At 44.6% G+C, this 13,748-nt stretch overlaps 1 protein-coding gene and 1 pseudogene across 5 annotated transcripts in view; both read left to right on the top strand.

Annotated features, from left to right (window-relative positions):
- Positions 1-13,748, top strand: part of RNF111 (ring finger protein 111) — a 91,560-nt gene that overhangs the window by 12,361 nt on the left and 65,451 nt on the right. For all 5 annotated transcript variants that reach the window (XM_050967935.1, XM_050967934.1, XM_050967932.1 and 2 more), the window contains exons 2-3: positions 5,735-6,624; positions 10,646-10,772. In XM_050967935.1, coding sequence (XP_050823892.1) covers positions 5,754-6,624; positions 10,646-10,772 — 998 coding nt within the window. In that variant the 5' untranslated portion in view covers positions 5,735-5,753. The remainder of the gene's footprint in view (positions 1-5,734; positions 6,625-10,645; positions 10,773-13,748) is intronic.
- LOC127058677 (uncharacterized) lies at positions 9,692-9,843 on the top strand (annotated as a pseudogene).

The following is a 13,748-nucleotide window of genomic DNA, read 5'->3' as shown; positions in this document are numbered from 1 at the left end:
AAGATGATAGTTAATAACATTTACATCATCTCATAGCTGCTGATCTTAGTAGAAGCAGCTAGCTGATGAACCAGAATTTCCACTATGCTACACCATAGTGCCATAAAATTCAGTAGTCTTTCTGAAGCTAAATTCTTTGGCCTTTTGCGAAATAGACAAGGGCTTAGGTATTAGTGACATCCAAAATACATTTGTCCACCCCAAAATGCCACCAGTAATTTGAAGATGCAGGCAGTAGTGCATCACTGATCTCTTAATAGAAGATAATTCTGATTGGTTTGGCAAAGTCCACATGAATTTTAAACTCAGTTGTGTACTTCATTGGTGGTTTTCCCACCTTAGGTTAGAGAACGTAATGGCACTCGTATTCCCATGGTGCTACTTGGTGTCCTGCTTATTGTTTGTTCTAGCTTGATTACTTTGAGAGGAATAGGAGATGCTTCTAATGTTATCACAGTTGGAGTCAAATGCTTTTGGATTGTCCTTTTGGGAGTCTAAATGGGAAGCGTATATACCAGTTGAAGCATACTGACATTAAATACCTTGCCAAGGGTATTGCTGCTTTTATTTCACAACAATTGTCAGAGCAAAAATGTTTGTTGTTTTGTTTTCCCCAGTCTAGTCTGTGGAGACTAATGTTTTTGCATACCAGCAGCCTAACGTTCTAGCAGTGAGGGGAGTCTTCCCTGGCAGCAAGTATGAGGGGAGCTAATACGATATGAGGCACTCTCTGCCAATTTGCCACCACATGTAGCATAGGGTAAAGTGTTCATGGAGTGAAAATAGCCTTGTCTGTACACAGCTCTCCCATTTCAGTGTACTATAGCTCCTTTCTTATGAAAGGGTAGAACGGGTCGGCAACCTATGGCACGCGTGCCAAAGACAGCACGCAAGCCTATTTTTAATGGCACGCTGCTGCCTGCCGCGGTCCTGGCCGGCGGCCCCACTGAGCCCACTGCCGAACTCAGGTCAGCAGTGGGCTGAGCGGGGCCGGTGGCTGGGACCCCAGCAGGCAGCAGTGTACCATTAAAAATCCTGCCCGGCCTGGCCCGCTCTTCTCCACCCCTGCCGCCGGCATTTGCACATGCAATCCTGACCTCCGTCACTTCCAGCGGGAGGCTGTGCTCTGGGTTAGCATGTCCATACCGTTACCTGGTGTCCATGGAGTCTGAACAGACCCGGAAGTGGCCCCGCCAACGGAGGCAGGAAGAGGGACCTGGCCCCACAGGAGTTGCAGCGCCCACAAGGCCTGTAAGTGGGGAAGGGTCCTGGGTTCCAGCTGTGCCGTGCACCCACCTGCCTCAAGCACAGCCGGCCCTACTCCCTGGACTCAGTCAGGCAGCCCTGGTGCTGGGATGAGCTCGGCTCTGTAGTGGGCAGGCCACATCCCACATCCCGAACCTGATCCCAGGGGCTGCGGCTCACCGCCCGGTGGACCCTGGGAACAGCTGGGTTGTGCCTCTTTCCCCACCCCAGGTCACTGGACCCCACTCCCCTCTGGCACTGAGGGCAGAACCCAGGAATCTGGAGCCCTAGTCTCCGTCTGCCCCGCTACCCCCTCGAACAACTGGAGCCTAGCTGGAAACCTAGGAATCCAGAGTCCTCGCTCCCAGCACTCCTTCCCTGAGCGTCAGACGCCAGCCCCCTCCCGGAGCCCAGGAGCCCCAACTCCCCCCCCTGCTCCCTGCCCTACCCCCCCACACACACCCAAGCCCCTGGCCTGATCCCTGCACTGCCCTCACACACACTCAGCCCTCCGCCTGGACTCCTGCACCCCTCACACCCCTCAGTCCTCTGCCCTGATCCCTGCACCCTCCCACGACCCCAACCCTGACTCCAGCCCCCCCATGCCTTGACTCCTGAACCCCTTCAGATGCCCCCAGCCCTCTGTACTGACTCCTGCACCCCCACACATACCCAGCCCCCACACACCCCATGCCTTGACTCTTGCACTCCCCACACCTCCACCCTGAGCACCACATGGGAGCTCCTGCACCCCTTCCCCCCAGTCCCACCTGCACCTCTCACACCAAATGGGAGCTGCCCAGGTAAGCACTTCACACCCAAACCTTCTTCCCCAAGCCTGAGCCCCCTCCTTCATTCTAGCTCCTGGCCAGACCCGACACCCCAACCCCCAGGCTGCTCCTTCACCCCCAGCCCTGTGCTTAGTGCACTCCAACCCTCAGCTCAGTGCAGAGAGAGAAGAGAATGGGCTCGAACCAGGGAGAAGGTAGGTACCCACTCTATGTGGGCAGGGATGGGACCCCAGACTGGCAGCTGTCCCATTGAGCCTGCTGCCAGCCTAGGTGAACGGAACCGCAGGCCGGCAGTGGACTGAGCAGGCTGGTGGCATAAGATCAGCATTTTAGTTTAATTTTAAATGAAGCTTCTTAAACATTTTGAAAACCTTGTTTACTTTACATGTAACAATAGTTTAGTGTTATAATACAGACAGAGACCTTCTAAAAAACGTTACAATGTATTACTGGCACGCTAAACCTTAAATTAGAGTGAATAAATGAAGACTAAGCACACCACTTCTGAAAGGTTGCCGGCCCCTGGGGTAGATTATGTACATACATTGAGTAGATTTGACACAAATTCTAATAGTAATCTGTAAAATGTCTAAGTGTTGCTCTCAGTGAGTCTTGTGAACTGTCTGCATGACAGATAGTAAGGAATGGATATTTATGGTGTGAACTGGAAGAACAGGTTGAGTGCTGGGATGCTGGTGAATAAGAGTATATCTACAGTACAGCTGCAGCTTTTGCACCATAATGTAGATTCCTCCTGTATCGATGGAAGGGGTTTTCCATTGATGTAGTTAATCCACCTCTCCAAGAGGCAGTAGATAGGTTGACAGAAGAATTCTTCCATTGACCTAGCTCTGTCTAGGTTAACCTGCCTATAGCACTCAGTGCAAAATTTTTCACAGCCATGAGCAACATAATTAGGTAAATCTAATTTTTAAGCGTGGACAAGCCTAGGACCAGAGTTACTGAGAAATTAAGTACTATTGGGGCCTGTAGGTGCATAAGGACCACATTCTGAGGTTGGCGTTGGTGAAAGTATTCAGCTTCTTGATCAGCTAGGGTAGTCCTCTCTCAATATGCAAGAGGAGATGGAAACTCTCAAGCTTGCAGTTACAACTACCTCCACATTTGGTATTCCTACATATGAATTATAATTGTACCCCATTCCACATGTGTACCAGCCTTTTGTCATTCATCAGCTGTCTCATGTTTTGTGTAGTGCCTTTTCCCATGCCATCTTCATGAGATTATTCAGAGAGACAGAACCTAATGCATGATTTTCTCTGGGGGCAAATATGCAGAGGCTGATAGACAAAAGCCACTTTGAGGAAACTTCCAGCTTCGTGGTTTCAAAATGTTTTGGTGAGGTTAAGGAAATAGTTGCGTTCCATCACTGTGCTTGGTACCATAAAAACACAAGTTTTACTAAAGGAGTGATATTGCACCAGTTCATCTTAACCAGTGCACCTTGAATACACTAGCCTTTTAAAATCAGGGCTTGAAGAATCTACTTAGAAAGAAAGAGAGCTTTCCTGAGTGAGAAACTGGGACAAAGCCATTACATTTTGGAGAAATAACTAGCCCTTCAGGTTTTCTTTCAACTGTATAAAATGTGAACTGATTTAATACTATCTTCCTCATTCTGCCAATGTTTTGTTTCAATATTTATGATGCTATTCATAGTTTGCTTGAGCAGCAGCTGATTGAAACCAAAAAGGCTCTGCAGTCTCATTTCCCACAGGGCTCTGAGGAAAATCAGTTAAACTGAAAAATCAGGTTAATATCACTTTGTTGCTTACCAGGAAAGCTATGAGCAGGAATAACAGGTATGCACTAGCTATTCATGGGACCAGGAAAGTATAGATTAGGAATCCTGCACCCCACTCAAGGAAGTCAAGAGTACAATAGTGGAGGCCTTCCCTTAAATTAAAAAAAAAAAAAAAAAAAAAGACTCTGAATGAAATGAAGGCTCTTGGTTTGTCCATTCACCAGCCAGAGGGGGCCAGCAGAGATTCGTACTTAAATATTCTCCATCTAGAAGCTGATATAAAAGAGAACCTAAGTATGGTTAAGGACAGTCCAGTGGTAGGTAGTGCAGCACCCTTGCCTTTCCAGCAGCTGGCTGTGGTTGATTGGAGATTGCCATAGTAAGAAGCCCATGTCCTGGGCCATTTGGGCGGAGATATCTCCTCTGCTGTAGGAGTTGCTGATGGTCACAAATCAAAGCTATTTAGAAAATATAAATATGTGAATGTATCAGAGTTACTTTAAATACATGTATTATCCTTAAAGATAGTCTAGTATGATGACCATATTTTAGAAACCAATAAGCAATTTGCCTCAGTCACTAATCTCTTGACAGCATGTTGAGTTACATGTGAATTGTTACAAGATATTTGTAAATTCTCCCCAAGCTAATGCTTTTCAGTTTAAACTTTATAGTGTGTGTGAAATTAAATATTCTTTGGTTAATGTTCTGACAGTTTAAATAACATTCCCTCATTTTGTTGGGGACAGAAGCAAGACATTTTCATGTATTACAGTACGAGTCAAAATAGCTGACCTGACCTAACAAAATATGTGTACTAGATATTGCTGGACTCTTGAGGGAGGAAAAAAGCCAAAGTTACTTGCAATTTCTAGAATTGTTTTACTCCAAACAGCTGGTGCAAACCTCTTGATGGGGCAATAAAGTAGTGACTGCCCAGAATGTATTGGCAAATTTCTGACTGGCTTGCTGGAATATTTCCTTCCGCCAGAACTCAACAAGACTTTCTAAAATGATCTTGAATATTCATATCTTTTCATATAATTATTTACAGCAATGTGAAAGGCAAACTAGTTCTGAGACACCTATTTAATATTAAGATTATTAAAAAAAAATATTTGTTACAGTTTTAGAATGTCTTAAAAACTGCATTGAAATTGACAACCTCTGAGCACTGTGTAGATAACATTGAGAGTACCCAATGGTAAATCCCTTAATTCTGTAGTTCATTCAGTGCTTAAGTAAAATAGGGTAATGGCCAGAAAAGAAGGGTTCTATATTAGTTACATTGTATGTATATGAAGACATTTATTAAAATGTTTTGACAACTCAGAAATTCTTGCTTGGTAGGGAACACTGCATTACTTGTACTGTATGGTTATATCCTTAAAGCTAATGTGCTTTTGAGTTCCTTACCAGGTTTCTGTCTTGTATCCTGGTGATCAGGATCTCTGAATATGCCATGTTAGATGCCTTGCTAGAAGTTGTTGGCTTCTAGTGTAAAGGGTTGTTTGGGATCACCAGCAGGTTGAGTCATAGTACGCCCACTATGTGATCATTGTCCTGTCTTAATACTTTGGAGTCACTATTCTTTCACCTATTTATACACCTGTAAGGCCCTTTAATGCTGATGGGAGTTGTGTGTAAAGTCCCCTGGGCCAAAGGTAGAATAGACATTTTGGCTGATTAAATTTCTAGGAACTACTATCTGGAATAAAAACAAAACACGTTTCTAGCAGGAAAAATACTCCATAAAGCCAACTTTTTTTTCTGGCATATTAGTGTTAGCTTAGTGGGAGAAGCAAAATAGCTAGCATACTCCCATTGCCCCTAAAAGATGTGGGTTTTTTTGGTTGCTAATCTATAGCTGTTCTAGTGCAACGTTAATAGTAGGTTAATTTTTTTCTTGTTGCATGTCTGATTTTCTTTCCAGGACTTCCCTGCAGTTTTCCATGTCTCAATGGACTCCTGAATGTAATATAGTCTATACTATAAAAGCGGATATGAAGAGTGAAGTTCCCTCTGATGCACCAAAGAGACAGGAGAGTCTGAAGGGGATCCTCTTGAATCCTGAGCCCATTGGGGCAGCCAAAAGTTTCCCTGCAGAAGTTGAGATGATTGCCAATAAAGTAGGGAATGAATTCTCTCACTTGTGTGGTGACTCTCAAAAGCAGGACATGAATGGCAATCATCCAGAACAAGACAAAGGTATTGTGGTGCGGAAAAAACGCAAGAGTCAGCAGGCTGGCCCTTCATATGCTCAAAACTGTGGTGTTAAAGAAAACCAGGGAATTTTAGGACTAAGACAACGCCTAGAAACACAAAGTGAAGACAATGATTCTTCTTTTAGTGACTGTGTGTCTTCACCTTCATCTAGCCTACATTTTGGAGACTCTGATACAATCACATCTGATGAGGAAAAGGAGACTCCTGTAAGACATCCTCAGGCAGTGTTGAGTACAAGTAGAACTCATAGTGCAAGGTCACAAAAGTGGCCTCGTACTGAGACAGAAGCTGTACCTGGACTATTAATTAAAAGACCCTGTTTTCATAGCAATTCACCGAGAAGACCTCCATATAGAAAGAGATTTGTGAAAACCAGTTCCTCGCAGCGAACACAAAACCAAAAAGAACGAATTTTAATTCAGAGGAAAAAACGGGAGGTATTGGCTCGAAGAAAGTATGCTTTGCTACCCAGCTCTAGCAGTTCCAGTGAGAATGACCTCAGTAGTGAATCTTCCTCAAGTTCTTCCACTGAAGGAGAGGAAGACTTATTTGTATCTCCCGGTGACAACCTCCAAAACAGTACAACTGTTCCCTCAGGTAAAACAAAATCTTGGGTTTTTTTGAGTGAGTAATCTAGTTGGTTATTAATCTGTTCATTTTATGGTGAATAGTATTTGCATGGTTTTTTCCTTAATCTTTTTGTTTATAGACCTTTCAAATGGTGCTCTTCCTTTAAAAAAGGAAATAGGCTCTGTGGGAGAGTGTACTAAAGCTCTCATATTAAGAGAGTTCAGTATAAAATATTTTATCTTAGTAATGCTGCACTTTTAAGTTGTAATAAAATTAAATTGAAAGTTTAAGTTCCTGTAACCACCTTAGCCCTAAATCCTGCACTAGAATAAAATAATTGTTCCCGGACTGTGGTTCACTGGCAGGATGGATAAGAATCAGTAATTTAAAAAGCAAACAAACCACTTTTGAAATTAAATGCAGGTTTATATAAAAACTTATTTAAATTAAATAGGAAACTAACAAACTATGTTAAGGCCTAAACTTTTATTTCAGTTATTAAAATTATTTAAATTAAATACAAAAAATAGTACTGAGCAATGTGTACATTTTTGCTGCCGTTTTAAATAGTCAGACCACTGAACAGGTGAAAGTCACTGGCTAAACTCTTGGAACCAGAGTTTGTTGAAGTGCTCAAGCAGCTTTTGTTAACAGTAACCTCTTCTGTATGTGCAGAGAGAATTTTAATTCAACTAATTCTGTTCAATGATTAGTTCAGACTTGAGAAACCAATTTGCAGTTGAAAAAACAGGAAAGCTTCTCTTTTTTCCTTTTCCAGTCTCTGAGTAAAACTAGGTATGAGAGGATGAGCTCTTCATGTTCTTCAGTGTTTAACTAGGTAACTAGAAACATTAATACAGAATTCAGGTTTTCCCAGTGACCTCTTGTAACCTTCCAGAATATCGAGTTCACCAAAATTTAAACTTCAGAAAACCAGGAAATACACAGGGTGTACACCATACAACCTTAACTCTGCTGTCCACAGTCCTAAAACACCCGTAACAGATGTACTCATGCTCTAATTGTTTTTTGTCATTGCATTGGAAAGGAGCTACCTACCCTACATTCAGACACTTAAGGCTTGTCTACACTTGAAAGGCAATAGTGGCACTGCTGCAGCACGTCTTTAGTTGGTGTAGGTAGGCAGGTGTAGGAATCTCTCTCTGCAGGAGAATCCTAGCTCCCCTCTACCGAGTTCCCTCAGCTTCTTTATAAAGCCCAGGTGCCTAATGATCTTATGGAACTTTTATCCCACAGGACAGGGAGTCAGGAACAGGTGTACTAATTGGCTCTTACTTTTAACACCTGTTAACCCCTTATCTGAACCCCATCAGTGTGTAACTAAATAAGTGTCTTACCATTGTCTGTATGTAAATTCAGTTTCTTTTTTCCAATAAGGTGGTTCACTCATGGAAGATGGGTGTGTATAATAGACTCCTGACAAAATTGTCATGAAATACTCCTGAGGGCATTCTGCAGCAAAATATTACCAATTCTGTGCCCAATATTTGAAAAATTCTGCATTTTTTTTGTCAAATAAATGTGGAGGCTCCAGTATGGCATTGGAGAGCACAAGCCACTGGCTGCACAGAGGTGGGATATCACTCTGTAGCTCCACCCCAGGACATGGACTCAGTGGTGAGGCTGCTCCCAAACCTGACGCAGCAGAACGACTGGGCCTGCCCCAGAAACGCCCCAGGGCCCTGCCCCTCTGTGCAAGGTGCACTAGGTGTAGGCAGGCGGGCTCAGCAAGGCAGGATCCAAGTGTGGATGAGCTTGGTGTGGGTTGAGAGAAATCTGTGTGGGACAACCTAGGTGCAGGCGGCTCAGTGGGGGATCTGGGTGCAGGGAGGATCTGAATGCAAAGGGGTTTGTTGAGGGGTTATGGGTGCAACAGTAATGGGACTCTACATGGAGGTCCAAGTGAAGGTGGTTGGGGCTCAGTTTGGGAATGGGGGGGCTGGATGTGGGTGAGGGATAGAGCTTGATGGGGGGGCTGGATGTGGGGGGTTCAGTGGAGAGGTCCAGATGCTGAGGGGTGGGGATCCAAGTGCAGCTGGTTGAGGCTTGGTGAGTGGGGATCTGGGTGCATGTGGCTTGGGGTGGTCCAAGTGCAGGGGAATGGGCTCGGCAGCAGGGGTTGTGAGTGTGTGGAGGGTGAGGCTGGAGGGAGTCCGGATGCTTGGGGTTTGGGCGGATGAGGGAGCATCTCCCTATACAGTGATCTTTCCCCCTGCAGCTGAAGAACAATGGGTGCAGAAAGTGTATGTGTGTGTAGTGGGGAGGAGACGAGAAGAGTTTGCAGAGCTTCCTGCAGCCTGGGGAGAAATCTGAGGGTGAGTGTGACCCAGCCCCAGATACTGTGCAGTGGAAGAGGAAGTCCTCTCCTCCCCAGTCCAGCCAGGACTAGTAGCTGAGCCCAATGCAGAGTAGGAGACACCAGCCAGGTATTCCCCAGTCCCACTGCCTGCCCCATGGTGATTTACCTCTCTGCTGGCTACCCTGGGCACCCAAAACATACTGCTGGGGAGAGTCAGGTGACAGCTCTTGTGGCTTTCCTTTGCTTCCCCATCAGAAAGTCATTTTTCTGTGGGGAAGCAAAGAAATCTGCGGGGAACATGAATTCTGCGCATGCGCAGTGGTGCAGAATTCCCCAGGAGTAATGAAATATTACCATTAAAGACAAAATCTCTTCTGCAAACTGATGACAGTGGGACAATATTACTTGCCTATCAGAATATTGCTCTTGCAAAGTGAGTGGGTGAGCACAGCTTTGCAAAACTGGCTTAATATACTGAGTATTTGTCTCAGCTGGCTGGTTAAAAATAATACAGAAATATTCAGTATTTAGAAACTAAAAAAGCAGTAGGAAATAACTTTATTTTTTAGCCTCTTGAAAAAGATTGGTTTGCCAAAAAGTTAGGGAAAAATATTGACATTTTTTCCCCCCCACTCAATTGAAATTTCACTTGTATGCCCTCAGCAGTGTTCCCATCACTCAGGAACTCTTCTTTTAACTTCAGAACATGCTTACTTTCTACTTTTGAATATGAATAGCAATGACAAAAGGAGGTGGCAAATACAGATTTAATTCTGTAACTGTTTACTTACAAGTTGTAGAAAACATAATGCAACTTGGATGCAGTTTAAATCTTTCGCCTTTTACTAAAGATTTCCGTGGAGAGGAACTTCTCTCCAAGTCATTTTGGTCTTAAATTTTTTTGGTGGGACTTCATGCAAGTTACAGAATGCATCCAGTCATCAAAACTGAAGACACAATTTCTATAATCTAATCTGTTTCCTCAAAAATATATAGCCCTCACAGTCTCTTGCCCAAAAGTCTTAGTAAAGGGATAAGCTGTGTAAAAATGTTTGTAAGATCCAATGTGTTTCTTCAGGCTCCTTTAAGACTTAGATCACAGTTTGGCACTCTTCAGCTCTTTCTAAACTACTTTTCTAGATTGCCTTTTAGGTGGGCATTAAATGAACTAAAGTGGTACAGATAATGAGACTAAAATGTTTTAGATCTTTTGTAGTAAACTTGCATATCTACTTGCTGTCTGTCTCTAGCCTTTTAACTTCATCTTATTTCCACAAACTGTAGAGATGTTCTGTTGGCTTGGTAATCTAAAACTGAAAAATCTCACTAAGTTGAGTTGTGTGTGTTGTCTGCCTCACAAACCTAAAAATGTTGTTGTTGAGGGTTCAGAGGCGGTAGTGTTCAAGCAGTCCTGCTTCTCTGAATAATTAATTATTTTGAATTAGATTTGGTAGATGCTTTTGACTGACTTGCATTACAGGTTTGTTGCGTGTATTCCTTGTGTATATACTATAAAATGCACATACACTTTATTAAAGGCAGTTTTTTAAATATATGAAGGTAATAACTTTTAAACAAAAAATGAATTCCATGAGTGCAGGGGACTGGACTAGATGACCTCTCGAGGTCCCTTCCAGTCCCATGATTCTATGAATCTTGCATGACAGAGGCAATGTCAAATGTCTATAATCCAAACTGTTGATTTTTCTCTCCCATTTCCTGCTCCAGGAAGTATTGATGAAGATGTTGTGGTGATTGAAGCATCCTCCACTCCCCAGGTCACTGCCAATGAAGAAATCAATGTTACCTCAACAGACAGTGAAGTGGAAATTGTAACAGTTGGAGAAAGCTATCGGTGAGATTAGCTTCTATCTCTTTTTATGGTGGATGGGTTGGGTGGGGTAGTTTATCTACTGTGTAAGTAACTTGAAAAAAAATGCTAACCTCCTAAAAATGTGGATAACAGTTTAAAAAGTGTGTTATACTTTGTGTGTGTGTGTTTTTGTATAGCCTTCACCAACTGCCTGAAAACAAGCAAGAAGTAATGTTGTTCAAAATGGTTTGTATATATGGAGGATATCCATAGCAGAATTTTTCTCATTTCCACTAGTGATCCTTTGTTTTAGGACGCTGGACAAAATTCACAAGGATGTTGCAGAGTGTCTGGTGAGCCACAAGTTCTCCAGGTTGAGAATCTGCCTTCCTACTAGAGTTAGATGCTTTTGTCAGGCAACTTTGCTTGAAGTGGAAAACTTGGCACTGATGTGGAGCCACTCAGGTGCCCCTTGAACATATATATACATATCTATTTGTTGTTGAGGAAGTTGCACACACTCCTAAAACTTGAATTGTAGAAATCATTTTTAGAAGGTTGTTATTTTTTATCAAAGCTGATTTCTGATAAAAGGGAGTTACATAGACTCAGACTTTAAGGCCAGAAAGGACTGTCATTGTCCTCTAGTCCAGTGGTCCCCAACCGTTTTGTGGCCAGTAGGACATCCATGTTTTCAGAAGAGTGTAGCGGGCACCAACAATTTTTCAAGACTTATTTTGTATTTGTACATTAAATAATATGAAAAACATCATATTTAATATTACATAGTATATGAATCCATAAGATAAAAAGGGTAATTTTACATGTAAAAGGTATTAATTAAATTATTCGGCAATTACTTTTTCATCTTACCGTGTGAATTTGCTCTTTTTTATCTACCTGTAAGAAAAACTAAGGAGTTTTTTTACAAAATAAATATCATAAACAGTTTTTTCATCTTATTTTAAAAAAGTAAAATATATTTGGACCAGCAGTTCAACGTTTATTATTCTTTCTTTAACATAGAATGAAGCCTGCAGCCCTGGAGTTCTCTGTCCTCGGCAGGGGCGGGGCCGTGGCTTCTCTCTGACTTTGAAGCCGTAGCCCGGCGCCTGCTGGGGACAGAGAACACCGGCGCCTGCAGCCCTGGAGAGAAGCTGCGGCCCCACGCCTGCCATTGACAGAGAACTCCGGGGCTGCAGGCTGCGGGCAGTGGTGTTCTCTATCCCTGGCAGGCACAGGCCTGCCTAGTGCCCAGCAGGGGAGAGAAGCCGCGGCCCCACGCCTGCTGGGGACAGAGTACTCTTGGGGCTGCAGGCGATGGCGTTCTCTGTCCCTGGCAGGCGCAGGGCTACGGCTTCTCTCCAGCTTCTCCGGGGCTGCAGGCACCGGTGTTCTTGGTCCCCAGCAGGTGCCGGGCCCCGGCTTCTCTCTGGCTTAGGCCGTGGCCTCGCGCCTGCTGGGGACCGAGAACACTGGCGCCTGCAGCCCCGGAGAAGCCGGAGAGAAGCCATTGCTCTGCGCGTGCCAGGGACAGAGAACACCAGCGCCTGCAGCCCTGGAGTCCTCTGTCCCTGGCAGGTGCTGGGCCACGGCTTCTCTCCACTGCTGGGCACTAGGCAGGTGCACAAAATGCCCTGGCGGGCGCCATGGCACCCACGGGCAACGCGTTGGGGCCACTGGTCTAGTCTGACCTCCTGCACATTGCAGGCCACAGAACCTCACCCACCCACTCCTGTAATAGACCCATAACCTCCGACTGAGTTATTCAAGTCCTCAAATCTTGATTTAAAGACTTCAGGTTATAGAGAATCCACCATTTATACTAGTTTAAACCTGGAAGCGACCACTGTCTCATGCTGTAGAGGAAGGTGAACAACCCTTAGGGTCTGTGCCAATCTGACCTGGGGAAAATTCCTTCCTGACCCCAAATACGGTGATCGGTTAGACCCTAAAGGTATGTCTACACTACAAAATTAGGTCAATTTTATAGAAGTCGATTTTTAGAAATCCATTTTATACAGTCGATTGTGTATGTCCCCTCTAAGCGCATTAAGTCGGCGGAGTGCGTCCTCACTACTGTGGCTAGCATCAACTTACGGAGCGGTGCACTGTGGGTAGCTATCCTGCAGTCTCCGCTGCCCATTGGAGTTCTGGGTTAAACTCCCAATGCCTGATGGGGCAAAAACATTAGCGCGGGTGGTTTTGGGTACATGTCATCAGTTGCCCTTCCCTCCATGAAAGCAATGGCAGACAAGCGTTTCACGCCTTTTTTCCTGGGTTACCTGTGCAGACGCCATACCACGGCAAGCATGGAGCCCGCTCAGCTCACAGTCACTGCTACTGTTGTGGGCACGTCTACTGTGGGGGCTGCTGTGATCCAAGTAGCCAATGCAATAATTGATGTTCTGTTATCAAGGATAATGACTCTGGGAAATGTGAAGGCCTTTTTAGATTTTAGGTGCATCATATTCCTGTCCTTTGTCACTCGCGAAGAACTCTTGCAGCTGTACATTCCAGTCAGCACTGTAACACCCCAAAAGCACTTCTGTGGTTGACACATGTAACAGCTCCAGGGCTCTTGTTCTTTTGCCTTGGCCAAGGTACCTTGCCATACCATGCATTTGACACAGAAGCACCTGCAGCAGCTGGGATTGCTACACAGGAGCAGCTCCTTGCCTTCGCAGCAGATGGTGCAGTAGGACTGGTACCCATCCTCATCATACATATAGAAGAGCTCCAGGAATCAATCCCTGTAACTGTGGCAAAGGCCCCCCTCAAAGAGCGGGTGGAATAGGGCTGGGTTTTTTCCACCACATGATAAACTGTCTTCAGGGGTCCTGTTGTTGTTTGTGACTTCAGAAACCATTTGCTCTCTGCTCTGGTCCTCCTCCACCTGCTCCTTGCTGTTGCTGCAGAAGTTAGCCCCTTGACCGGGGGGGTCTGGGAATGTTTTCCTGCTTGTCTCCTAGCAACCTCGAGGGCATGGTGTACAGCTCGTCAATAGGAGACCAGCTT

This window comes from Gopherus flavomarginatus, chromosome 9, assembly GCF_025201925.1.
Source record: "Gopherus flavomarginatus isolate rGopFla2 chromosome 9, rGopFla2.mat.asm, whole genome shotgun sequence".
Lineage (NCBI taxonomy): Eukaryota > Metazoa > Chordata > Testudines > Testudinidae > Gopherus > Gopherus flavomarginatus.
Note: the sequence above shows the minus strand (reverse complement) of the source record. Positions and strands in the feature narration are given on the sequence as shown.